Raw genomic sequence first — 27,900 nt, forward strand, 5'->3', positions numbered from 1 at the left:
ATTTATTTATTTATTTATTTTGTTGAGTACATATTAGATAATATATATAAGTATAAGCATGAATTGAATACATAAAATGAATACAATTAAAGGGAACATTAGGACAGGGACGGTAGACACGCTGGTGCTCTTATATACGCTCCTTACAGACCTCTTAGGAATGGGTGAGGTCAACAGTAGACAGTCTTAGGTTAAAGTTTTGGGGGTTTGGGAATGAGACCACAGAGTCTGGTAGTGCATTCCAGGCATTAACAACTCTGTTGTGCATTAACAACTTTGTTACTGAAGTCATATTTTCTGCAATCGAGTTTGGAGCAGTTCACTTTAAGTTTGTATCTATTGTGTGCTCGTGTATTATTGCGGCTGAAGCTGAAGTAGTCTTTGACAGGTAGGACATTGTAGCAGATGATTTTATGCTTAGGCGTTAAGTTTTCTAAGCCCAGAATGTCGAGTCTGGTGGCATAAGGTGTTTATTCTTATTCTCAACTGTTCACTCCTATCCACCAGATTAGCAACAAAGGTTGACTTCTTCTGTGATCACATGATTCATGGATATTGCCTGGTGGCATTTTCAGGGAATTGTTGGCAATTTTTGATGCCATTAAAATTTGCTGCAGTGTGTGCTTGTTCCTTCTCTTCCTGCACCAGGAACTTGCATGTTGATGTAGTTTCCACTCTTATTGTTTGGTTCTTTATTTGTTTATAAGATTGAAACTTACCAGACACTAGTCAACTTATAAAATTCACAAAAAATAACCCGAACAATCATGTAATTAATTAAAATAGTAAAGACCTAAATATAATCCCCTGAGTTAAGTATTAAAATTAAGCTAAGCTAAGATTTGTTTGCTATGTCATTACTGGTTATAATAATTAATCTCCAAAGTAGCTGATGCAGATGGTAAACAGTGTTATCATTTTCATTTAAAAAAAAAAAGATTTGAAAATGTGAGAGAGGATTCAGGGTCTCTTCCCAATAGCTTTTCATTATCTCATCACAATGAAATCATCATTGCTCTATAGAAAGTATTACATATTAGCAGAACAATTAATTCTCTTGCAATAGTTTACATCAGTGTTTTTCAAACTTAGCAACTTGAAGAAGTGTGGACTCAAACGCCCAGGTTCTTTGTCACCTTAGCCAGTTGGCTCACAGATTGCTTTGCTGTGCTCTTACGGATTGCTTAAAAAGTTAATTGATTTCTGATGTTCGACTACAAAGGAAGAAGCAAGTCCTAACTGCAGATAGCAGAGAATTGCTAAACGGTAACTTAATTTAACGTTTTTACTATGAAGGTTGTTTTTGCCCTTAGCTGGTGGCCAGAAGAGCACACTGGGGGAAAATAAAGCTTCTATTAATAAAATAGGTAACAAATAAAGATACTCAGAACATTCCCCTTAGAGGAAAAGACAAAGGAATAGGCTGCAAGGAATGAAGCTATCAGATTAAGTGTATGCATATTACTTACCACCTGGGTTTGGGCCTCAGGATTATCTGGGACAAGATGTTGCTGTTGCTACACGTGGAAAAAGACAGCAGTTCTGGAAAATGCATGACCTCTGTTGGAAGGAGATCAGCCAAGTTCCCAGAGTTAAGAGACTCATGGCAGAATTCTCTGGGTGGTTCTATCCCACCCCTCCCCCACTCTGGAGGAGGAGTCTCCCTAATTATTTCACCATGCGTAGTTGCATAAGCATTGGGGTGAAGGAAAATAATGTGCTGCTGTAATGTAGAAAGTTTAATGTAGAAAGTTCTTTTAATGTAGAAAGTTCACACACTGTGTAGGTAACTGCTATTAAATTGAACAGATAACACTTATAGGCAAGACAAGATTGAACTTTTCATCCAGTTTGACATACTGTATTGCCTTCTTTTGCAGCCAGTTTTCCAAACTGCAGGGAGAATGTTGCCATCTCTCTATTGCCATCTAAAAGTCATTTAGAATTTTTCAGCCTGGATAAGATAGTTGGTAGAATTTGATAGGCTCAGCAACTCAAAACCTAACAGTAAATTTATGCCTACCCTGAACATCAAATCTTAAGCAACTCTAACCCTTCTTCTCTACTTCCTTCCTTCCTTCCTAGATTTTGGCCCAGCAACTCAGAACCCAGAAGAACTCAACCAGTGATAAGCAATTCATCTGCCATCAATAAAAAACAAATTACAATTTGGGACAGTGGTTGGTCTCTGGATTTGGTGTTCCTAATAGAACAGTGGCAATGTGATCTGAAGCTGAGGGAGTTCATTTTGCCTCTTTGTCATGATTGGATTATGCCAATTTGTTTGGGATCTCCAACACTGCAACCCACCACATGAATTTATATCCATTAGATCGGTCCCAACCCTTGACAGATGGACCCTGAGCTATTTCAAAGGCAGCTATGGTAATCCCTGTTTATCTGCTGCATGGTCCATCAGAGGCTTTGGTTGCCACTTGGAATAAGTAGAAGCTGAGGCCTTGGATCACATTGCACCATGCAACCTCTCCCCTCTCAGGGATCCCGGCACTCCCCATGTTTATGGAGAAGTTGACAGAGATAAAATGGAAGAAGAGATGTCTAAAGCATCACTGACACTCAGTAAGAAATGAACTCAACTGAACATGGGTTAGATCCACTATTAAGGCCTACTTTGTGGAGGTAAGGGCAGCGAAGAATCACTACCTATCTGCCCTTATTGCATCTGCCCAGCATGGGGTGATCTGAACCCTCCTGGTTAAGGGGGCTTAAAGAACCTCTTACACGGGTATGCAGAAGAATGTGCATAGTATATAAAGATAAAGTATATAAAGGTAAAATCAGGTAAAATAATTCAGATTCAGGTCCCACTCTCTGTCTATTCTGTGGGGTGTCACAGGGTTTGATGCTTCTCTCCTTTTTAACACCTACATGAGGCTGCTGGCTGAACTCATTCAATATTAGGGGGTGAAGTGTCATCAGTATGCTGATTATACCCAAGACTGGACTACTGAAGTCCTCTCTACATGGAGCTACCCTTAAGAAGTTTCTGGAAGCTTCAACTGGTACAGATGTGTTCCCAGAACAGCGGATATTACAACTCAGCTCCACAAACTCCACTGAGTGCCAGTTTGCTTCTTGATCCAATGCAAAGTGCTGGTTTTAACCTTTAAAGTCCTTTATATCATGGGACTGAGTTATCTCAGGGATCGCCTCTCCCCGATTACACAGCCTGCCCCATTAAATCTCAGAGTAGTCATGTTGCAAGTACCATTGGTTAGGCACCTTCATTTGGTGAGACCCAGCAGACGTTCTTTCTCTACCATGGCACCTGTCTTCTGGAAAATTCTTTCCCTCAAAATTAGATTAGCTCCATCCTTTGTGATATTCTGTAAAGTTCTCAAGTCCTAACAAGAGATTTGCTCAGATGGATCCATTGTTCAGGTAGCCCTTTCTTTATCCTTGCAGTTTTTATCTTTCACTTTTGTACTTATTATATTATTATAAAATACCTTATTAATAAGGTATTTTATATTGTATCTTTTGTTTTATTTATTCTTTTTATTTCAACACTGAGTAACTTTCAGTGAGATGGATGACTATAAAAATTGATAAACAACAGAAAAGAGATTGCATCACTTGTGGTTGGTCCTCTTGTTTTTTCTGTATATATTAGCAACATACAGTAACTAGAAGAGAATAAATATATTTTTATTGAGTGTATTTCTGTCTCTATGCTAAAACATGGCTAATTGTATTTTACTTTCTACTGACATCCACTAAATTCATGGAAGATGGGATACATGAGTGTATTTAACAAGATTGACAGATTTCCCTGCAGCTACTTCTGCCTTCACCTATGCAAGTCAAACCTAAAATTACTGATCCTAACAGATTAAAGGCCAACATCTCTCTCTTTGTCTCTTTTGCAACTTAAAAGTAACCACACGAGGGAGGAAGGCACTGGCCTCTATGCTGTAGATTGGTAGAATATAAATGACTCTTTCTGAAAAACTTTTGTACGTTTATGCAGCAAGCATATACATTCTGCCTCTTTTTATTCCTCCAGTTAATAAACTAAGCTGCCAATCTGAAGAAAAATTCGGGAAAAGTGCAGGGCAGTGGAATTTTGGGGGTTGGTCCACATCTCTTAAGGTTTCAAGTCTGAAAAATACTACTTTACATCCTGTCTCTCAGGACACAAATTCTACCATTTGTGAGCAATATCAAAAGTCAAAATACAGAAAACGAGAACGGGTTATATCTGTTTTGTGCTCGGCCTCTAGAGCACCATAGTAGTTCCTCTCTGGCGTGTACTTACTGTCAACAGTGATTTGATAGTAATATGTTTACTAAAAATTAGCATATAACTTCAGAGTTGTGTGTCTCCAGATCTCGAAGAAGGCCCCAAAACACAGTGGAGATGAAGGTACAATTGTAAGTTGTTATATTCGCTAGTCTTTGGCTTCTAGTGGTTAGAAGCAAATATAACATTTTATGAGAAAAAAACTGTAACTCCTCCTCGAGTGGAGGGGTCTTGAGGGGTATTGTCTAGTTTGAAAATATAAAAAAAGGAAGGTGTATCTCTTTAGCATCTGAGAATAGGATTACCTTATCATTTACTGAGATAAGAGTTCTCAACAAGTTGTCCTGAGGCAGGGAGTCCTCATTTAGTGACTGCCTCATGCAATTATCATAATGATAAAAAATAATTTTGAAACCAATCCTTGCATTTACAACCTTTGCAGGTCCTTAAAGCAAAGAAAAGCTGAAATAAGACTGTAAGAACAGCTGCAGTTCCACTTAATGAACACTTCACTTAATAACCAAATTACTGCTCCCAATTGTGGTCATTAATTGAGCATTACCTGTAAAATGAAGAACTGGATATATGAAGAATTGCAGGTCCAGATAGGGACTGTTCAGTTAGCAGGAAAGATCTGGTCTCAAATAATGAGAAAATCCAAAGAGTTGAAGTATGTGATGTGACCGGAAGAATCACATTCATTAAATTAATAATAAGGTAGAGGTAATTCATGATACCTCAAATTGTTCCACTCAAAAATGCTGCAAAATGTAATGTTAAAAGCCTACTGCCTTCTGCAAAGATTTAGCTGTCCTGATAAGCCATACACAAAGTGTTTTGATGAAAAATCAGCACTGTTACTGAACTATTTTTCATGGAAGACTCTGGAAACTACAGAATAATTCAACTACAGAACAAAGGTACGGTAGAGTTAGTCATCATCATCATCATCATCATCATCATCATCATCATCATCATCATCATATCCTGTGCAGAGCATGTTGGGCAGGAAGGGTTTTCTAGCAGTTTCAATCATTCCCAGGATCTTCAGCATCATCCCAAGGGACATTAATAATATTAAGATCTTCCTTAAGTGTTTGGCACCAACTTTTCTCAGGTTGGTCTTGATTTCTCTTTCCACCAGGATGTATCCAATGTAGTGCAATTTTTGGATGCCAGTATTAAGAGATGGCCAACAAGCTGCATTCAACGTTCATTCACAGTTCTCAATAGGTGTTCTAAATATGATCTTTGTATCATCTTTTTTATTAGTGGTTTGTGGTTACGATACGAGATATGAAAGATTCTTCTCAAGTAGCATTGTTGGAAAACATTTAATTATTTAATCATCGTCAGGGGCGGGTTCCAAATCCCATTGCTACCAGTTCGCTCATGCGCACCTCCGGGCAGGTGGGCGGAGCCTCCAACCACTGTCACTATTGGTTCGCCTGATCCAGTGCAAATCAATAGCAACCCACCACTGATCATTTTGGCTGTACAGGGTGTTTGAAGTTGTACATCTTAGCAACAATGCAAACATTTCTCAGGTACTGAACAGAGTTTCAAAATGGCACTGAATGCCATTTTGGCTTTCAGAAGGCTTACTAGCTTTCAGACAATGCCAATGTCTGAAGGCTAGTAAGACCAACAACATTCTGGACAATGGAACAAAATTATGTTTGCAAAACCCAGCAGGTATCACTGGCTATCAGATAGGCAGTATTTAAGGAACTGAATCAATTAGAGGAAATTGACAATCAGAAGTGACAAAACAAAAACCACCAGACTCTGAGTCTCCAGGGTGTGGAAAGAGATCCTATGGAAAAGGAAAAAAAATTGCATAACCCTAAAAATCAGAGTAGATAAATTCATGCCCTTCAAGAAGTTGAAGAGAGGAGTCATGGTAAGTGGTAGCCCACTACAGTACTATGAAGAAGAGAAACAAATGTATGTCCCTAGATCTGGCTTGTCAGAGGCATTGTCTGCAAGAAAGATGGATCAAGGAAGTGATAAACCACTGTCATGATTTATCAGATACACTCTTATGTCAAGAGAATCAATAACATGATTCCTGTACTTAGTGTGGGATTGGACCTTTCCAACTGTGTAAATTAAAAAAAACCCAAGGTAAATATAATTAGATCCATAGAACTATCAATAGATTGTGAATAGATCCACTTCGATGTTACAAGCCCATCCTTAAATATCACCTGAGCAATGCTAAATAAACCATAGGAAGTGTATTTGTTTAGCTTAAAGATTTTCTTTTGGCTTATAGAAATTCTTTATATTTGTTGACCAATGAAATATCTGTCAGTTAGGTATTTAGATTGAACCTCATATCCCATTAAGGGATGTTGTTGTTAAAATCTGACTCAGAGGGATGTGATTAACAAGCAAACTGGATTGAAAATGAGACATCTTTTGTTAGTTCAGCATACAAATGGATTCAAGAAACAATCCTTATTAGGTCATATCCTTAGAATACAAATGTAGAACTAGCTATGTATGTTTTTATCTATCAAATTTAGTTACTGCCCATCTCATTCTTACTCATATAACTTGATGTTGTCATATTAATCAGATAGAAGAATTAATGTCCTCAACACCGGCAAGGCCTCAGTTAGCAACTCTAACCAATGAAGTTTATTGTTTAGTGAACACGAATCCTAAAGGGATTTAATTAGATAAGAAGCACCTGAAAAGGCATCTGATATCATTAACAGAAAGAGCAGCTAACATTTGGAATATCTATTTTTTTATGTCAGAAGCAGTGGTGGAATTCAAATTTTTTTACTACCGGTTCTGTAGGCGTGGCTTGGTGGGCATGGCAAGGGAAGGATACTGCAAAATCTCCATTCCCACATCACTCCAGGGGAAAGATATTGCAAAATCTCCAGTCCCACCCCACTCTGGGGCCAGCCAGAGGTGGTATTTGCTGGTTCCAAACTATTCAAAATTTCTGCTACCGGTTCTCCAGAACCTGCTGAATAGCACCTCTGGTCAGGAGGTAAATTATTATGAAAAATATGGCACTTTATGAGTTCTATATTATTGCTGATCTCTTTAAACTGGTATAATACTTTCTTCGGAGCTGTATCTGACCCTGGATCATGGATAGGACAACTAACATAACAGCCAGAGAGATTATTTTTCTTGAAGAGCAACTGGTGAAAATGACTTATGGTGGAAGTTCAGAAGAGAGTGCAGCTGAAGGAAGAGCAAGAAAGGTAGGTCGAGACCAATTCTAGTGCTGTTGGTCTTGACGTACTTCAACTACCCTCCTTCCTCTCTCTTCATTAAGTGTTAAATTGTATCCTATGACCATCATTTGTGTTGTAAATGTTGTACCTTGATGAAGGTGTATTTTCTTTTATGTACACTGAAAGCATATGCAACAAAACAAATTCCTTGTGTGCCCAATCACAGTTGGCCAATAAAAAATTCTATTCTATTCTATTCTATTCTATTCTATTCTATTCTATTCTATTCTATTCTATTCTATTCTATTCTATTCTATTCCATTCCATTCCATTCTATTCAAGGATCCTTCCCACAGAGCACAACAAAGGCTCTGTGGGTACATGGGTGTTTATGTATTGGAAGAAGGAGACATTCTAGATCAGGGATCTCCAACCTTGATCACTTTAAGACTTAAATCTTAAAGTGGCCAAGGTTGGAGACCCCTGTTCTAGGTGAAATAATTTCTTGGTTGATTCTCCACCCATCCCTTTATCAGCCTTTCTTTATTCGATTTCATTAGGTTTTCCATATATGAAAGAAATGGAACATTTGTAATTGTTTTATGAATATTATCCGTATATGTCATTTCATAGAGCAAAAATTGTTGTCCTTCTGTTACCTCAATCTGACAGCAAAATCCTTCCTCCCCCCCTTCCCCGCCCAAACGTCATCCAAAAGCAAGCATCCTAAAGACAACCTTCAAATTACATTATCAACTTTTGACAGTAGAAATGCCCAAACTTTCACAGGATATTTTCTTGCTTTTCTGACGCAGAAAATGCCATGTGAACTCTAAACAAGTCCCAGGATAGCTTTAACATACTTTTAAAAGGACAAAGACAAAGACAAAAATTAAACACCTTTTCAAACTGGGTAAAATTAGAAAGAGGCCATCCTCTTTTCCACCCCTGAAAAAAACTTTTAGCATTGTCTCTAGCCTCCACCTTAACTTCACTAGATTTTTCTGCCCTTTTTGTAATTAAAAGTAAATGTCCAAAATACTTCCTTGCTATTTCAGCAAATAAAAATTGACTAAAAGATATGTTTTCATAGAGAAATAGCTTTGCAATCAAGCTTAGAATCTGTGCTTTTTGCTTTTGCAAAGTCAAGAAATCTTTCATCTAATACAACACAGAACTATCAAGTTTATAGAATTCCCATTAACTGAGATTTCCTGTAGGAATCCTGCTAAGATTACCTGTGCTTACCAGTAAATCACTTGCTCCATTTGGTAGATTGAATTCAAAGAATAAAGATCCTCCCAAGAGATAAGTTTTTATCACAGTGTTTTATCATCTGGTATAGGTCTGAATAATAAATAGAATTTCTCTGTGAGTGAGATGAGCAGTCTCTAAATTTGACAAATAAATGCACTGAATGCAGTCCATCAGTCATATATGACAAGCCTTAAAACAAGAAATAAACATTTCCGGTTTCTAAGATCTGTCTGTGATTGTTGAAATCGTATCAAAGAACTATCCTAACTCAGGTCCAGTCCTTTACAATTAAGTTTTGCAATTAGCCAGGCCCTCTCTCAAGTCCTGCTATGCTGACTCATCAGGACAGGAGGGCGATTCCTTGAAGAGATGAATAAAGGGTGCCAGGAGTATATAATTCTCAGCAGGGCCATGCAAGTCATGAAGGTCATCTCAGCTGATCAGATAAAACAAGCCTGGAGGTGCCTGATCACTGTAGTCACAATAGCAAAGGCATCATTTCATACTGTGCAGGAGAAGACAATGCTACTCCACTCCTGTATTTTACTAAATAAGTCCCATGGATGGAACATATACAATAGCATTGGATGACAGGCCTCTCAACTCAGATGGCACTCAACATGCTTCTGAGGAAAGCTATGGGAAAGGAATTACAAATTAACAATGTCCACAGCATATAAAAAGAACCAATATAGAATGTTTTATAGGTGGCATATGCCACCTGAAAAACTGGCAAAAATGTTTAAAGATAAATCAGCTAAATGTTGGAAATGCCATCAGATACCAGGATTGTATTATAATATGTGGTAGACATGTCCAGAAGTGAGAAATTATTGGATTAGAATTAAAACATGATTAGAAGAAATGCTTCAACAACATATTGATTTAAAACCTGTGCTGTTCCTATTGAGTATACTACCAGAAAAAATTAGTAAAGAAAATATATATTTGATTATACATGTAATAACTGCAGTGAGGATAGTATTTGCACAAAGATGGAAGGAAGAGAAAATCCCTTCAGAAGGGGAAGTAATTAAGAAAATATTAGATTGTGCAGAAATGAATAGATTGACTTTGATAATCAAAGAAAGAGAGGAGTCGGAATATTTCAAGATATGGAGACAATTTTACCATTGGTTAGAGAAGAGATATATATAAGGCAAATGTTGTAATATATTAATAGTAAGCAAGAGAATAATAAATGAATAATGTGGGGAGAATGTTATAACAAATAAATAAAAATTATCAAGAAATGCTGAAGATGAGAGGAACAAGAAGAATTCATCACAGGAGAAGCACCTAGATGATACACTGAATGACTGATTATGTACTGTATGTTTGTTTGTTTATAAAATAAAAAACTTGACTAAAAAAACCATGCTGCTGAGGAAGAGGCGTCTTTGGCCTGATATAATTTAATAATAAAAGTACTGAATAAGTTATAAAAGAAACTGCCAAGAGAAGGGAAATGATAGTAAGAGCAAAGAAAGAGAACTATTTTCAGTTGTAGGTATTTGAGTATACAGTGGCACTTAGAAGTTTGTCAGCCCTTTTAAATGTTCAATATTTCTACATAAATGTGTGATTCAAAATGTGCTCTGTTGTCCCCACGTTACGTATTGATGGAAATTATCGAAAGCTAAAATAAATGAACAAGTAAAATGGCTTTGATTCATTTGTTTAATTGGGTTCTCAATATTTAGTTTTAGGATTTGTGTGGAGGATTCAGAAACCTTAAAACACCATTCTATATAAGTCTTACTCAGGAGTAAGTAAACATAGCACTTACTCTAATGCAGGGGTCTCCAACCTTGTCAATTTTAAGACTTGTGGACTTCAACTCCCAGAATTCCTCAACCAGCAAAACTGGCTGAGGAACTCTGGGAGTTGAATTCACAAGTCTTAAAGTTGCTAAGGTTGGAGACCCCTGCTCTCCAACCTTTGTCTAGCACAGGACAAAGGTTATAGCATAGCACAAAGCTTGGGAGTTGTGCTAAACAATAACATTAACAGTGCTTCTGAATATATCTAGTATGCCTAAAATAAATACAACCTCCTGCATGTTTTATGGTAGTGGAAAAAATTCTCAGAACCAAAACAACAGTGAGAGTGATTTTGGGGCAACACTAAAACCCTGACCTTATCTTCAAGGTTAGATGTAATAACTACATATTACATTTGCTATCAGAAGCAGGCTGCTCCTGGTTAACAATTGCTAGGAACACAAGGAAACGTAAGTGTGAAAGAGTAAACATAGCACTCTAATACAGGGGTCTTCAACCTTGTCAATTTTAAGACTTGTGGACTTCAACTCCCAGAATTCCTCAGCCAGCATCCTTTGCCACTTGTGGGCATCCTAAAGACATTTTACTGGCCACCATGAAAAGAGAATTGTTCTGTTTCCCCCCCCCAACACTCCCAAGAAAAAGTCAGTCAAAGGCCTTCTGCCAACAGTTTATTTACACTTGGCTGGGTTCCTTTTGGCACAGAAATGTTCTGGCCACGTTTCCCCATGCGCCTGCAAAAATCTCTGAAACAGTCTGTTACCGAGGTAACCAGGAAATTACAGATAAAGCAAAAGTCACTCACAAAGAGATTCTTCCATCCATGAAACAGATTGCCCGTGAAATTCGCAGCTTTGTCCAACACAAAGAGCCACGAAGCTCCTCCTCCTGCTTTTATCCCCTGTGGGTGTCGCTCCGTAACTCAGCATTCCCTGGGCCTGCCCCACCTTTTCCTCTGCTGTGCACGCCGATCACGTCTTTGCAGTCTCGCATCGAGCCAAGATTGGTCTTAGGGCGTTGCCAAATCGGAAGAAGGCCCGAGGGAATCAGGCCTTGCCAGCCCCTCCTCCTCCTCCTGGGGCCATGCCAGGGAGGAAGAGGGCCAGGGGAAGCAGGCCTTGCCAGCTCCTCCTCCTCATTCTCTGATTCATCCTCCTCCAGGAGGCCAAGTCCGGGGGCCTGGGTCACAACAAGAATGTAGAACATGCCTGATCTAATACGGATGTTCTTACATTCCTATAAAATATTTTCATTTGTTTTTAGAAACATATTGTAGTATTTTTTTCAATGACAATTTAAGAGTCTTTTCCAACAGGCAATAAAATTCATATCTGTACCTGAAATCTGGCAATGGGAGTTCAAAACTCTTAGTAGCCATGCATATATTTCAGTGGCCATTAGCTAACTTGCATGATGTTGTGAGGATAAAATGGGGGCAGGGGAATCTACATATGGCAACCTAGTGTTCCTTGAAAAAGAATTCAGATTTATGATGTCAGAAGTTCAAAATTAAATTTAATAAGCATTTTAATAAATATGCAGTTTTAGGGCAGCATATCCTTCAAAAGCAGCTTGGAAGAAGTGCTTCAAAATGCAGAACATCACAGGAAGAGTATTTCTTTAAAGTGGGAATGTGGGGGGGAAAATGCCTTTTTTTAAGACCTACTGAGCAAACACTCTAACCACTTCCAAATAATTTTCAAAACTGCACAGCTCTATCCAGCATATTAATCTCAGGAGAAATCTTGGCTAAGTTCTCATATTGCATTAAATCATGATATTCTTTTTTTAAGTTTTGGCTCAATGTAACTTGTAAGTGAGACACTACTGCTTGTATGTGCCATTATGGAAGAAGCTATTAAGAATTCTATCATGAGACAGATTGTTTTTTTTTATAATAAATACTTAATAATAAACAAATATAATTATGCTTTCATCTAGCAGCAGTGAAATTATCTCGAATGTTACGTTATGAATTTTTGGTATCGACGTAATCCTACATCATGGCTATATAGTAAGGGAGAATCTAGTCTCAAAACCCAAGCCAAGGTATTTTGCAAAAAATATAGTACCAGGTCGTCTGCAGAGATTTTTTTTTAACAATTTATTATTCAGGCTATGTTAGTGCTCATTTAATTATTCATTTTGTTTATTTATAGTGGAGCTATTACAGATAATATGGTGAAAATCCCCAGCAACCTCAAACACCAGATGTTAGTTTTCTATCTGTAGTCCCATAAGGCAAATCTAAGCACCAGCAAGAGAACTTTAAAATAAGCCCAATTACTTTTGTGCTAGCATGTTAATTTGCCTAAAAGAAAATCAAGCAAAGAAGTAACAAGCCTGTAATCATTGCTCCTTCCTTCCTTCCTTCCTTCCTTCCTTCCTTCCTTCCTTCCTTCCTTCCTTCCTTCCTTCCCACATAAAAACATAGGAAGGGGTCTTATTCTAAGAAAAATGTTGGTCTCATAACTACTAACAGCAGCAGGTATCAATTTGGTGCACTCCATATATTTTGGAGTCTAACACCCATCAGCCTCTACCAGTATGGCCAATAGCAAAGGCAATTATCCAAAATATCTGAAGGATTCCAACTGGCTTACTACTAGTTTAGTAGTAGCTCAACAAAATATCTGGCAGAAATCTTTCCCAGGGTTACCTGGGATTCGAGGGACTTCTTTTGTCTAAAAGGTAAAGGTAAAGGTTCCCCTCGCCCATACGTGCTAGTCGTTACCGACTCTAGGGAGTGATGCTTATCTCCGTTTCAAAGCCGAAGAGCCAGCGCTGTCCCAAGACGTCTCCGTGGTCCTGTGGCCGGTATGACTCAACGCCAAAGGCGCACAGAACGCTGTTACCTTCCCACCAAAGGTGGTCCCTATTTTTTCTACTTGCATTTTTACGTGCTTTCAAAACTGCTAGGTTGGCAGAAGCTGGGGCAAGTAACGGGAGCTCACCCCATTACATGGCAGCACTAGGGATTCGAACCGCTGAGCTGCCAACCTTTCGATCGACAAGCTCAATGTCCTAGCCCCTGAGCCACTGCGCCCCTCTTTTGTCTACACCTTGTTAAATCTTATGAAAGATATTGACCAGAAATTTTGAATGAACCTCTGAAATCCAGTTATGGATTGATTTATTGAACAGAAGAACAAGTCAGGGTAAAGTCGCAATTCACCAATAGCAGTGGGATTCATGTAACTTGAGTTTCAGGAAGGATGCGTTTTCTTGGTGGGTTTAAGAGATTTTTTCCATTCTTTAACTGAAAAGATTATTGCAAAGAATTATCTTGTTTGGCTACATTCAAAACATAGTTTCAGGCTCTTGATAAGTAAGATGAAAGTCCTCAATAATCTGCGTTTAGTATAGAGATGTGACATGGATCCTGAAAAAATGCTGAAGGCTTTAAAGATTGGCTAAATTTAGACAAGCATATTCTGGATATACTCTGATCAAGTGCTAATTACATGAGCATGATAGCGCATTCAGATTAAACTAGCATTTTCCAAAAAATTCTTTGTTGTTATTAATGAATCTTCCTATTTTTTTTTTTTTTTGTTTACATTTATACCCCGCCCTTCTCCGAAGACTCAGGGCGGCTTACAGTGTATAAGGCAATAGTCTCATTCTATTTGTATATTTTTACAAAGTCAACTTATTGCCCCCCCAACAATCTGGGTCCTCATTTTACCTACCTTATAAAGGATGGAAGGCTGAGTCAACCTTGGGCCGGGCTCGAACCTGCAGTAATTGCAGGCTACTGTGTTCTTAATAACAGGCTTTTACCAGCGTGAGCTAAACCGGCCCTATATATGGTCTGTAGAGATTCTCAGTCATCCAGGTCATGGTCAGGAGGCAACTGGACTTTCTTGTTTTTTCTTTTGAAGACATTTCACTTCTCATCCAAGAAGCTTCTTCAGCTCTGACAGGATAGTGGGGAATGGAAGGATTTATATTCCTTGCAGACAGCTGGTCATTTGTGGGAGTAGGAATGGATTTCCAGAAGAAAAAAAATGGCAGACTACAGGAACCAGGAGCGCTACTCAGGTGACCCTGAGGACACAGATAAACCTCCAAATGTTCCTAATATGTGGTTTCGCGTTAGAGTCAGTAACCAGCAGCACATAGACTTTTTATATATTCCTACAGGATGAGTTTACTATTTTTATCCATTTAGAAAATATTTTCATAGATATGGCATTTAGGCATATTAAATAAACCCTATTAAGCAACTCAGAATTAGAAACATGGCAGAAATAAATAAAGATCTTAAGAATTTTTTAATAAAACATTTACTGCATGATAACATTATTTACATAATAAAATAGAATTTCTAGACACATATCACAGTAGTAAGAAGAAAAATATAAAAAGCTTTCGAAGGATTCTGAAGTAGCATGTGATTCCTTTTTCTTTCCTTTTCAGCAAATTGGTGGGTTTTTCTCATGAAAAAAGAAATCAGTATGATAGCGAAATCTCTCCATATTGTCCCTCAAGTTATTTGCTACATTTTCCTCCAATTGCAAGTAATGGGTAGTTTGAAAAAGCCTCTGATTATCTCTCGACAAGCAAAATTCTATGAAGTTCAGCTACTCCCTTTTTAGTCACTGTTTTAAAATGGTATATTTTTCCTAAATTCCACAAGTTTTCTGAAACTAAGATTTTGAGTTTCCTTCCTTTTTCCTACCAATAGAAAAACCTAGCACCTAAAAGAACTTTATAAATACTATATGATTAGATATACCAGTATTAAGTAATAAAAATTATATCAATTTTGTACATATTTTATTTGTAAGCATCTATAATTTAAATTAATTGACAGTTTGTACTGGTATATAATGTACACATGCTTAAAGTTAAATCAAGTGATTATACCTCATTGCCGCATTCTTTTTATTAATCCAGATACAACAAAAGACATTTTTACCAGTTTGTATTAAGTTCCAATGTAAATAACATTTCTTGGAACCTCTTTGGCCATTGCCTCATTGGTGGGATGTCTTATATTGTCACCCTTGTAACCAACTGCTTATGCTACAACTTTTAGCAAATTAATATCATTAATACCTGGCTTTTTATGAAACCTAAGCCAACAATGAATAGATCACTTTAAAATATATCTCACTAATATTTTCTACCGTTATTTCCTCATAGAACCTTAAAAACAATAGTTGATAAAAATGGTTTAGATTTAAACATGTGAATTATAAGGGAGCTTACATGCACCTACAGGAAAGCTGCTTTGGTATAGTGGCTAAGGCACCAGGCTAGGCAATAGGAGACTATGAGTTCAAATCCCCACCTTAGATGCAAACCCAGCTAGGTGACTTTAGGCCAGTTTTTCTCTTTCAGCCCCAGGAAGAAGCCAACGGCAAACCATTCCAAAATTTTGTCAAGAAAACTTGACATTCTGGGAGTTGAAGTTCACAGATTGTAAAAGAGCCATAGTTCCCCGGTCCTGCACTAATCTATGAGGTCGCCAATAGTTCAGACAACAACAGAATTCCTTTCTTCCAGTTGTAATTTTAAGATTTCACTGAAATGAATGAATAAATGAATGAATAAATGAATTTATAAATGAATTTCATAAATTAATAAATGAATTTCCCATTTTTTTGATATATTTATAACGTTGTGTTCTTTAAATAATGTGTCAACTTTATCTAATGAATCTAATAGAGTAGAATAGAATAGAATAGAATAGAATAGAATAGAATAGAATTTTTATTGGTCAAGTGTGATTGGACACACAAGGAATTTGTCTTGGTGCATATGCTCTCAGTGTACATAAAAGAAAAGATACCTTCATCAAGGTACAACACTTACAACACAATGATAGTCATAGGGTACAAATTTAACACTTAATGATACAATACTTAATGATAGTCATAGGCTACAATTAAGCAATCAGGAAACAATATCAGTATAAATCATAAGGATACAAGCAACAAAGTTACAGTCATAGGTACAATGATAGGAACGATGAGAAGATTAATAGTAGTGCAGATTTAGTCAATAGTTTGACAATGTTGAGGCAATTATTTGTTTAGCAGAGTGATGGCGTTTGGGAAAAAACTGTTCTTGTGTCTAGTTGTTCTGGTGTGCAGTGCTCTATAGCATCGTTTTGAGGGCAGGAGTTGAAACACTTTATGTCCAGGATGTGAGGGGTCTGTAAATATTTTCACAGCCCCTATTTAGGGCACACTAACTTTCAAATAATTTCATAGAATTATAGGTTAAAATATTACTAATTAACATGTCTGCTCTTACAAAATTGATAATTGCAATTTGCGTCAGTTTATTATTCCTGCACTCGATGGAAAAATAAAGTTTCCAAACTTTCACATTTGCACTCTTAAAACATGAGCATTTATGAAGACTCTGGATATCATTCCACACATCTCGAAGGCTGCTCCAGACTGGGGAAAGCGGATTTATCCTCTATCTGTGTTATAAAATATTACACACATTGATTTATTTGTTAAACAAATTTAAATGGCTGTCCAATACACACATGGCTACCATAGATAATTTACAACATTAAAGGTCCACAATATAACTCCCGCACCAAGTTAATCCTGTGAATTAATTTTATTATTAGCTGTTTAGGATACTATTTATTTCCATGATTGCTCCTTGCCACATTCTTTCCTGACTGATCTAATTCGTTGTGGAGGGATTTTCCACAGTAAAAAGACCAGAGTGAAAAACGCAGGAATGCCAAAACCTAGTTTTCAATCAAGCTTAAAGTAAGGATAGAGTAACAGTTTCATGTTTTCTCTTTCTTCTATGAAATGTAAATTCACTTAAATCCATATTTAGTAATAAGTATGACAACTGTTACAATTGTAGGAATTTTACAATTAAAATTCTGCCCAAGAAGCCAAAGTAAGAATGCATTAAAACACGATAAGGCAGACAAATATAAGGATTTGCACAAACTTTCAACTGACAAGAAATTGGGTGGTTTTTTCCCCCTTGAAATTAGTGGAATTAGTATCCAGAACAGGGGTCTCCAACCTTGGTCCCTTTAAGACTTGTGGATTTCAACTCCCAGAGTTCCTCAGCCAGCTTTGCTGGCTAAGGGACTCTGGGAGTTGAAGTCCACAAGTCTTAAAAGGACCAAGGTTGGAGACTGATCGAGAGGCACCAGCATAGCATAGGCACAAGAGCAATAGGGTATTTTCAAGCTTGCAGGTGAAGCTACTCTGTTTTCCTCTATTCTAAATCCCAGGTCAACAGCAGGAATGACTCCTGGCATCTTTCAACCTTGGAAATGTTTAAGCACTTTTTCTGGTATCCTTCAGGTATCCTTCCCACCGGGGGAAGCAATAGGCAACTGGTATCTGCTCTCAAGCACAGCAAAATTTTTGTGCAGTTGTTAAATGAGTTGTCAGCCAGCAAGTAGCATGTGATCTAGACCAGGGGTCTCCAACCTTGTCAATTTTAAGACTTGTGGACTTCAACTCCCAGAGTTCCTCAGCCAGCTCCAGAGTTTCTCAGCCAGCAAATTCTGGGAGTTGAAGTCCACAAGTCTTAAAATTGACAAGGTTGGAGACCCCTGATCTAGAGGCATCAGACAGAATCAGCGTTATCACGCAGATGATGGCTTTGGAATCACCTCATGGCGATATGGACTGCAAACAAATTTAATAAATAAATAAATAAATAAATAAATAAATAAACAAACAAACAGATTTTGAAACTTCCTCCACATAGTTTCCTTGATGATTATCTTCTGACACATCACCTTCATCAGATAAACAAGTAGTGCAGGGAGAAGGTGTTAGGAAGTGCGAATTACAGGTCCTGACATCACTGATCTTCACATCCCCTCAAACATTTGGTTCGGTCCAGGTAGAGTGCACTAATCTCCCTATCACTAGCACTTCCCAAGATGCAGGACCCAGACAGTTAAACTGCTAATTCATGCTGAGCTGTTAGATGCAGCAACTATAGTGCATATGAGATGAACAGGATCTGCAAGGTTTAGGACTGTTTCTCTGGGCAACCAAATCTGGGCAACCAAATCTTAATCAGATATCTTCATAGTTGCACAGTTTGCAAACATGGGAAAGCAGCTTGTCAGGTACAAATTTAACACTTAATGATACAATACTTAATGATAGTCATAGGCTACAATTAAGCAATCAGGAAACAATATCAGTATAAATCATAAGGATACAAGCAACAAAGTTACAGTCATAGGTACAATGATAGGAACGATGAGAAGATTAATAGTAGTGCAGATTTAGTCAATAGTTTGACAATGTTGAGGCAATTATTTGTTTAGCAGAGTGATGGCGTTTGGGAAAAAACTGTTCTTGTGTCTAGTTGTTCTGGTGTGCAGTGCTCTATAGCATCGTTTTGAGGGCAGGAGTTGAAACACTTTATGTCCAGGATGTGAGGGGTCTGTAAATATTTTCACAGCCCCTATTTAGGGCACACTAACTTTCAAATAATTTCATAGAATTATAGGTTAAAATATTACTAATTAACATGTCTGCTCTTACAAAATTGATAATTGCAATTTGCGTCAGTTTATTATTCCTGCACTCGATGGAAAAATAAAGTTTCCAAACTTTCACATTTGCACTCTTAAAACATGAGCATTTATGAAGACTCTGGATATCATTCCACACATCTCGAAGGCTGCTCCAGACTGGGGAAAGCGGATTTATCCTCTATCTGTGTTATAAAATATTACACACATTGATTTATTTGTTAAACAAATTTAAATGGCTGTCCAATACACACATGGCTACCATAGATAATTTACAACATTAAAGGTCCACAATATAACTCCCGCACCAAGTTAATCCTGTGAATTAATTTTATTATTAGCTGTTTAGGATACTATTTATTTCCATGATTGCTCCTTGCCACATTCTTTCCTGACTGATCTAATTCGTTGTGGAGGGATTTTCCACAGTAAAAAGACCAGAGTGAAAAATGCAGGAATGCCAAAACCTAGTTTTCAATCAAGCTTAAAGTAAGGATAGAGTAACAGTTTCATGTTTTCTCTTTCTTCTATGAAATGTAAATTCACTTAAATCCATATTTAGTAATAAGTATGACAACTGTTACAATTGTAGGAATTTTACAATTAAAATTCTGCCCAAGAAGCCAAAGTAAGAATGCATTAAAACACGATAAGGCAGACAAATATAAGGATTTGCACAAACTTTCAACTGACAAGAAATTAGGTGGTTTTTTCCCCCTTGAAATTAGTGGAATTAGTATCCAGAACAGGGTCTCAACCTTGGTCCTTTAAGACTTGTGGTTCAACTCCCAGAGTTCCTCAGCCAGCTTTGCTGGCTAAGGGACTCTGGGAGTTGAAGTCCACAAGTCTTAAAAGGACCAAGGTTGGAGACTGATCGAGAGGCACCAGCATAGTATAGGCACAAGAGCAACAGGGTATTTTCAAGCTTGCAGGTGAAGCTACTCTGTTTTCCTCTATTCTAAATCCCAGGTCAACAGCAGGAATGACTCCTGGCATCTTTCAACCTTGGAAATGTTTAAGCACTTTTTCTGGTATCCTTCAGGTATCCTTCCCACCGGGGGAAGCAATAGGCAACTGGTATCTGCTCTCAAGCACAACAAAATTTTTGTGCAGTTGTTAAATGAGTTGTCAGCCAGCAAGTAGCATGTGATCTAGACCAGGGGTCTCCAACCTTGTCAATTTTAAGACTTGTGGACTTCAACTCCCAGAGTTCCTCAGCCAGCTCCAGAGTTTCTCAGCCAGCAAATTCTGGGAGTTGAAGTCCACAAGTCTTAAAATTGACAAGGTTGGAGACCCCTGATCTAGAGGCATCAGACAGAATCAGCGCTATCACGCAGATGATGGCTTTGGAATCACCTCATGGCGATATGGGCTGCAAACAAATTTAATAAATAAATAAACAAACAAACAAACAAACAGATTTTGAAACTTCCTCCACATAGTTTCCTTAATGATTATCTTCTGACACATCACCTTCATCAGACAAGTAGTGCAGGGAGAAGGTGTTAGGAAGTGCGAATTACAGGTCCTGACATCACTGATCTTCACATCCCCTCAAACATTTGGTTCGGTCCAGGTAGAGTGCACTAATCTCCCTATCACTAGCACTTCCCAAGATACAGGACCCAGACAGTTAAACTGCTAATTCATGCTGAGCTGTTAGATGCAACAACTGTAGTGCATATGAGATGAACAGGATCTGCAAGGTTTAGGACTGTTTCTCTGGGCAACCAAATCTGGGCAACCAAATCTTAATCAGATATCTTCATAGTTGCACAGTTTGCAAACATGGGAAAGCAGCTTGTCAGGTACAAATTGCTGGCACTGACTGTGTTATTCAGACTTCAACTGGTTGTGCAGGAAGCTCTTCGTCTGGAAGGGAGTAGCACCAGGATCATCTCCATTGGCACTAAGGTTGCCACTGACACTTTTATACAAGTGCCAAAAGATTGCTGGCTAATTCCATTTAAGTCCAAAGGGGAAATATACCCTAGACAGGTGCCAGATCATCTATTACATGCATTGACACCTGATTTTCTGAAAGCTGTCCCCCTGGAATTCTGCCAACTTGCTCAAGCAACTGGTCGTTCATGACAGAAAGCATGATTGTCCTCCCCTCAACCAGAAGATGAGACTTATTGCCAAGTTGGTTTCTTAGGCCTTTTTTTTTTTTTTTTGGATAAATGTAACTGCAGAGAATCGTGCTGAACTAGGTTCTGCTCTTGGTTATTTTTAAGAACACTTCAGAAATTAACTCCAGCAGAAAGTGAGCTCTAAGAACAGACTTGAACATTGGGCACTACCTAACAAAATGAAATTCAATGGTGAAAAAGGTAATTTAGGCACAAAAAACAAAATGCACAGGTACAGTATATGTGGTACCTTGCGCAATAGTAAGACCCTGTGAGAGGGATCTTGGAGTCCTAGCAGACAACTATTTAAATATAAACTATTTAAATATTGCTGTGGAGATGCTAGAAAGAGTGCAGAGAAAAGCAACGAAGATGATTAGGGTACTAGAGGCTAAAACATATGAAGAACGGTTGCAGGAACTATGTATGTCTTGTTTAATGAAAAGAAGGACTAGGGGAGACATGATAGCAGTATTCCAGTATGTCAGGGGCTGCCACAAAGAAGAGGGAGTCAAGCTATTCTCCAAAGCACCTGAGAGTAGAACAAGAAGCAATGGGTGGAAATTAATCAAGGAGAGGAGCACCTTAGAACTAAGGAGAAATTTATTAATCAGTGGAACAACTTGCCTCCAGAAGTTGTGAATGCTCCAACACTGGAAGTTTTTAAGAAGGTGTTGGATAACCATTTGTCTGAAGAGGTGTAGTGTTTCCTGCCTGGGCAGGGGGTTGGACTAGAAAACCTCCAAGGTCCCTTCCATCTCTGTTATTCTATTATAGAATGGCAGAGCCTTGGCAGGCTGACTTCACACTAGACTCAACAGTGACTCAAATACTTGAGTTGCCATGCTAGCATGTTACAGGATTGCAGAATTGGAAGGGATTGCAAGACTCATCAAATTTAATCTTTTTCTGGAAAATGAATTGTCAAGAAATGGTTTAAGCCTCATCTCTTAAAGATCTTCCAAGATGAAGTCACAACTTCCACAGTTCTGCTGTTATTATACAGCACATTACATTATATTACATTATATGGGTAATGTTCCCTTCATTATAGTATTATATGCATACTTTTACTTAAACTTTTACTTATATATTTTTTCTCTCTCATGATGGGTTATTGTTTATGTTGATGATTGTATATACTGTTGTGACAAAATGAAATAAAAATAAAAAATAAAAAAAGATTCTAAGAAGTTTCTTTAAACAGATTTATTTAAGGGGGGGGAGAATTAGGTTGAAGAAATTTTGTCAATATTTTAACTATTAGGTTCCAATTTATCTGCAAATTTATTAGGGTGAACTTGGTTTTCTTGGTAGCAATCCTTTGTATAAGTGATATAGCTATATGGGTTTTTTATATAAGAAAAGAATATGGTCAAGAGATGGGCAATACAGAAATGTGAAAAATAAACAAATTTATGTAGTTGTTCTATTGTACTTGTACTATTTCCAAATTACTTATTTCCTGGACACCAAAAAACCATAAGACTGAGACTTAGAAGTGGGTGAAACGGTGTGCAGGCTCTGAGGTTGCATGCACTCATACGACACATGGACATGCAGCATGAAGGCATCTATCCAACAGCAGCCCATATAGCCAGGAAGAGGGAACCAGCCTTCCATTGCCATTGCCTGCCTGCATGAGAAATAAGCTACTGCTGGAGGGGTTTTGTGTGAATTCATGTGCAGAGGCTTAATTTTAGAGGGAAGATTAATATGTGACCTTCAAAAGAAAAGCAGGTGCTGGAGCCAATATTAAAAATGTTTCTGCTTGTGTAGCTCTACTGTGCCTATGTTCACACAAATGATGCAAATACAAAAAGGTTCTAGCTGTACATTGTTTCAGATAATAACAACAGAGTTGGAAGGGACCTTGGAGGTCTTCTAGTCCAACCCCCTGCCCAGGCAGGAAACCCTACACCGCTCCAGACAAATGGTTATCCAACATCTTCTTAAAAATTCTTAGTGTTAAGAGCATTCACAACTTCTGCAGGCAAGTTGTTCCATTCATTAATTGTTCTAACTGAAAATTTCTAAGCTGCTTCTCTCCTTGATCAGTTTCCACCCATTGCTTCTTGTTCTACCCTCAGGTGCTTTGGAGAATAGTTTGACTCCCTCTTCTTTGTGGCTACCCTTGAGATATAGGAAGGTTGTTCAGAGTGCACAATGCACTCTAGGTGTGCATTATTCAAAGTGCACAATACTTGGTATATATGCCCTTGATTTCTAATGCTAAGATTTAAACAAAGCAAGTGTCCTCAATCAGTATCAGCCAAGAGCATGTACAGAGTGCACATGCACAGCTACATTCAGCAAACAGTCACTACTATCATATCCAAAGTATTTCTTGCTGATGGCTGTTTTGCGTTCATTGGTTCTGGGAGGAATTGCCTCCAGGGCTGCTGTTCATTTCAACACACTTTGTGTGTTGAGTTTTCTTGTTTTGGCTCTCTTATCTGTGGAAAATTCAGAGTACATTTAAAAATACAAATATTTATATTAGGTGGCCTGTAGGGTTTTTCATGGACACTGTATTCTTTTCATACTGTTATGCAATGTTGATTCAGCCCATGGTGCATTAGACTTACAGGCATGGTTGAGCTAGGTTCTTTTTTTCATTTGTTGCAGTTCTCTCTTAGCAATTCAATAGAATAGAATAGAATAGAATAGAATAGAATAGAATAGAATAGAATAGAATAGAATAGAATAGAATAGAATAGAATAGAATAGAATTTTTTATTGGCCAAGTGTAATTGGACACACAAGGAATTTGTCATGGTGCTCTTTGTATATAAAAGATACGTTCATCAAGAATTTTAAAGTACAACACTTAATGATAGTCATAGTGAAATTTCCAGCCACAGAAAAGATAATGATTGTATTATGATCAAAATGGTTGTCTTGTGGAATATAAAAATCAAGAAAGCAAGCAAGTAACCCACCCATCCAGAGCCAAGCAGTTTCTCTTCACATTTCTTTCAATTAAAATAGTAATGGCCCAGATCAAACAGTTGCTTCTCAGAGGCTATAGCTAAGATTACCAGATCTGGACTATAAAATCTGGATGACCAGTAGATAGCAACAAGGAGCTAAGAGCATTTTTATCTCTTTGGTATTATCCTACTGGTTGTCCACATTTTGCAGGAAAGAAGTCTGTTCTGAACCCCATTGTTCCCTCTTTACAGAACACCCAGAACCAATCCCATTTCCAGATTATCTGAACTCAGAATAGGAAAACTGGATTTTAGTTTGTCCAGATTGTGGTCAGCCTGTAATGGAAATAACAGAACTCTGGGAATGAAGTGTTCAAGCAAAGTTGGTTTTTCATTTAATTAAGAAGTTTTTCATTGTTTTTCCTTTTCCATGTTCATGCAGTTCATCAGCTGTATCAATTAATTTTGCATAAATATTGAGGAAGAGGAAGCAAAATGAAAGAAGTAATTAAAGAAAATCAATACGTGACATGGAAATTTTAAAAAACAGGATTTCTTTGTTTCCTCAGATCCTATGTAGATTTGCTAACGTTGAAGACAAAATGTTTTGCAGCTTTTGGAAACCGTAGTTCTTTTGCAAGTTTATAACAAACTGCACTTCAGGTAAGCTGAGACAAATTTTGTCCATACTTCATTGCTGATTCAAATTCATTGAAGCTAATACGGCCATCAGAATCCTGATCAACCTCCCTATAAAAGAAAAAACATTTTGATACTTTAATTAATGAAATAGTTCTATATTTTATAGCATGAAAGTATGTGATTCTGTAAAGCAAAGACTAATATCTAATTGACAAATATCTAAGGTCAGCACTTCAAATGTGGAAAAGGACTTTTACAATAAAACTTCCTCTTTCCTTTTGTCCACAGCATGTCTTTGAATCTATTCCAGAATGCTGTTTGGAAACAACTGGATTTCCAGTTCAAGGTAGATGGACACTTTCCGATAAAATTATGAATCCTATAGTATTAAGAATACAGTGTGCTATGTACATTGTCAAATGCTCAGGTAATGAATATATTATCTAAACTCAAAACAGTGCATACAATATTTGCAACTTTTATATATAGCTCTTCGTACAGTATATAGATAGTTACAGAGAAATATCTAAAAACTGGGTATCTGAAAGCCAAGACTGTTCATGCAGCCTTTGCAAGCTTCATTAGGAGTTTCTTTCTTTTATTTTTTGAGCCCTACCTTTAATCTTTTTATACATAACTCAAGGTGGCGAATACATTTAATACTCATGAATGAAGACAAATATATGTGTCCCAGGATATTACTGCAAGATCCAATCCAGTTCCGATCACTGGAACCAAAGGTTTATTCTTCCAAGCTTTCAGGCTCATGCTGGAGCCTGAAAGAGAACTTTTCTCTCTCCAGAATGCATGCACAGGGCTGTTCTTCCCATTGTATTTATATGGTGCCTGGTTGTGATTGGCTTTTAGTTGTTAATTAGGGTGTTGATGGCCAGCTATTAACTCATTAGTTGTAAATCCTTGTGCATCCTGCCTAAGTACCCAGTAAGCTGGTGGTAAATCAGCACTCCTATTGACTGACAGGGGGCACATTTCCCAGGCTTCAGTCATTTCTCTGGCTATTTTTGTTCCTGCTTGGCCAACAATCTTAGTATCTGCGAAATTGAATGCATATTCATTGCAATCTGAAGCTACCAATGAGTTCAGGACCCCTTGTCTAAAACTGCTTGCTTGTTTTCTCGCAATTATTAGCTTCCTCAACATTTATCCTACATCGGGGTATCAAACTCAATTTCATTGAGGGCTGCATCTGGGTTGTGTTTGACCTCAGGGGCCAGGGTGCGTATGGCCAGCTTGATGTCACTTGTGTTGGGGGTGCAGGTGGTATCCCAAGTGCTCTGCCAGTGAAAACAGGCTCCCGAGCTCATTTTCGGCCACAATGGCCTCCTACAGCCCTCTGCCAGCAAAAATGGAGCTCAGGGGGGTCGCATGTGGCCCCCCCGAGCTCTATTTCACTGCCAGAGGCACTGCGGGCTGGTCCTTTGCTGTTTCCAGGGCGACCCCGCAGTCCGTGAGTTTGACACCCCTGCCCTACAGTCGCAGGAGCAATCCATACAGGGATTTGGTAAATTACATTAGAAGTTTCTCCCGCCTCCAAATGATCTTTGTAGTGAACTAAGGGTCGATGACGCATTCATAAACTAAAGATGACACATTGTTGAATATAAAGTTATTTGACTATGAGGGGTCTTGGTGCTCTCTGAAAACATCTCTCTGGCTGTTTTCTTGCAGATGTTTCATTAGTCAAACTAGGCAACATCATCAGTGCTGGTAGGGAGTGGGGTTTGGTCTCAATTTATATCCTAATGGCTTGCCCTGTCAGTGTTGGTGGGAGTGGTCTTGGGGATTCTTTGGTTGAGCTGTTTACTGTTAGCTTGTTTGGCAGATCCTTGATTGGGATATTGTTTACTGCTTGATTGCTGGTTTGATGTTAATCTTGGTGTTAAACTCTGGTCTTCTGCTGTTGATCACTGATAGAGAAGTGTTTTGGTCATTTTGTTCCTTTTTTGGCTTGTTGATTATCTCCTTTGAATGGTGTGTAGATGCTATTTATGTCTATGTGCCAGTTGATAACTGATATGACAGAGTGCCAGGCTTCCAGGAATTCTCTAGACTTGATCTAGGATGGTCACAGTTTTCCAGTTTTCCTCTACCAGTTATTTGACTATTTTCTACTAAAATTTTTACTTGCTACATTGACGGTGGGCAGTAAAAGTCAAAATAGATCAGCAGCAGCACAGAAAGCAGAGCCAATAGAGATTCCAATTCTGATATCTATGTTTTTGGGTGTGCCATACTATAAGCAGAAAAGCACTACTGTCAATCACTTGATTTCAAGTATATTCCTTTTTTAAAACAATAAAAATAATATTTACAATTTTCTTCTGCACAGGTAGTCCTCACGTTATGAACATTCGTTCAGTTACCATTCAAAATTACAGTGCTGAAAAAAAATGGACTGACGACCAGTGCCAGCAATTATGGCCATTGCAGCGCCCCTGCAGTCATGTGATCAAAAGTCAGTTGCTTGGCAGCCTGCCTTCACCTATGACTTTAGGGGCGCTGCAACTCTGCCACCCGCCTATCTACCCCCTGCCCCCATCTACAACATTTGGTGGTCCTGCACCATGGCACTTGTTGTTGGCAGCAGTGCTGGGGCTGGAATGGAAGTAGAGGCCCAGGGCCTTCAGCAATCTCAGCCAGCCTCTACTTTATCTCCATGGCCACTGTCATAGCAATGCTGCCTCAAGTGCCACATCACACCCCATCTCGCCAGCACTTCTACAAAGCCCCAATTGCCCTGTGATCCACAGGATCTCTGCCCCATTTACCTTCACCTGCCAACAGGCATACACAGCCTATGCGAGGCAGCTGCTGAGCACACCGTGCTTTCTTACCAAGAGTGCCTCACATCAGTCTCTAAGTCAGTATCCCATTTTCACAATCCTTTGAAAGCCTCATTCCCAAAATCATGCAATTTGGGGGATGAGGAGGCTTCCAAAGGATCACAAGAATGGAGCTCGTTTTCATAGTGCTTTAGAAGCTTCATTCCCCAACCATTAGATAAATTCATAAAAAAGCAAGCTACAAATGGCTATCTATGATGGTTTTTATATTATCTCTAACATGGCAAAGTGCTGTTAAGGCTATGTCTTGCTAATTATTAGAAACATAATGCAGGACTAGATGGAATTTTGCATTGATCTAGCACAGGCTACACAATATTG

The 27,900-nt window shown here is 38.2% G+C and overlaps 1 protein-coding gene across 3 annotated transcripts in view; it reads right to left on the reverse strand.

Moving 5' to 3' along the window:
- Window positions 1–27,900, reverse strand: part of EFCAB11 (EF-hand calcium binding domain 11) — a 91,158-nt gene that overhangs the window by 15,196 nt on the left and 48,062 nt on the right. The window contains exon 6 of one of the 3 annotated variants that reach the window (XM_058162530.1): window positions 23,863–24,823. The exons of the other annotated variants lie outside the window; for them this stretch is intronic. Coding sequence (XP_058018513.1) covers window positions 24,733–24,823 — 91 coding nt within the window. The 3' untranslated portion in view covers window positions 23,863–24,732. Of the gene's footprint in view, window positions 1–23,862; window positions 24,824–27,900 lie in introns of those variants that run through there. 3 annotated transcript variants of the gene reach the window in all.

The sequence above is a fragment of the Ahaetulla prasina genome, chromosome 1, assembly GCF_028640845.1.
Source record: "Ahaetulla prasina isolate Xishuangbanna chromosome 1, ASM2864084v1, whole genome shotgun sequence".
Lineage (NCBI taxonomy): Eukaryota > Metazoa > Chordata > Lepidosauria > Squamata > Colubridae > Ahaetulla > Ahaetulla prasina.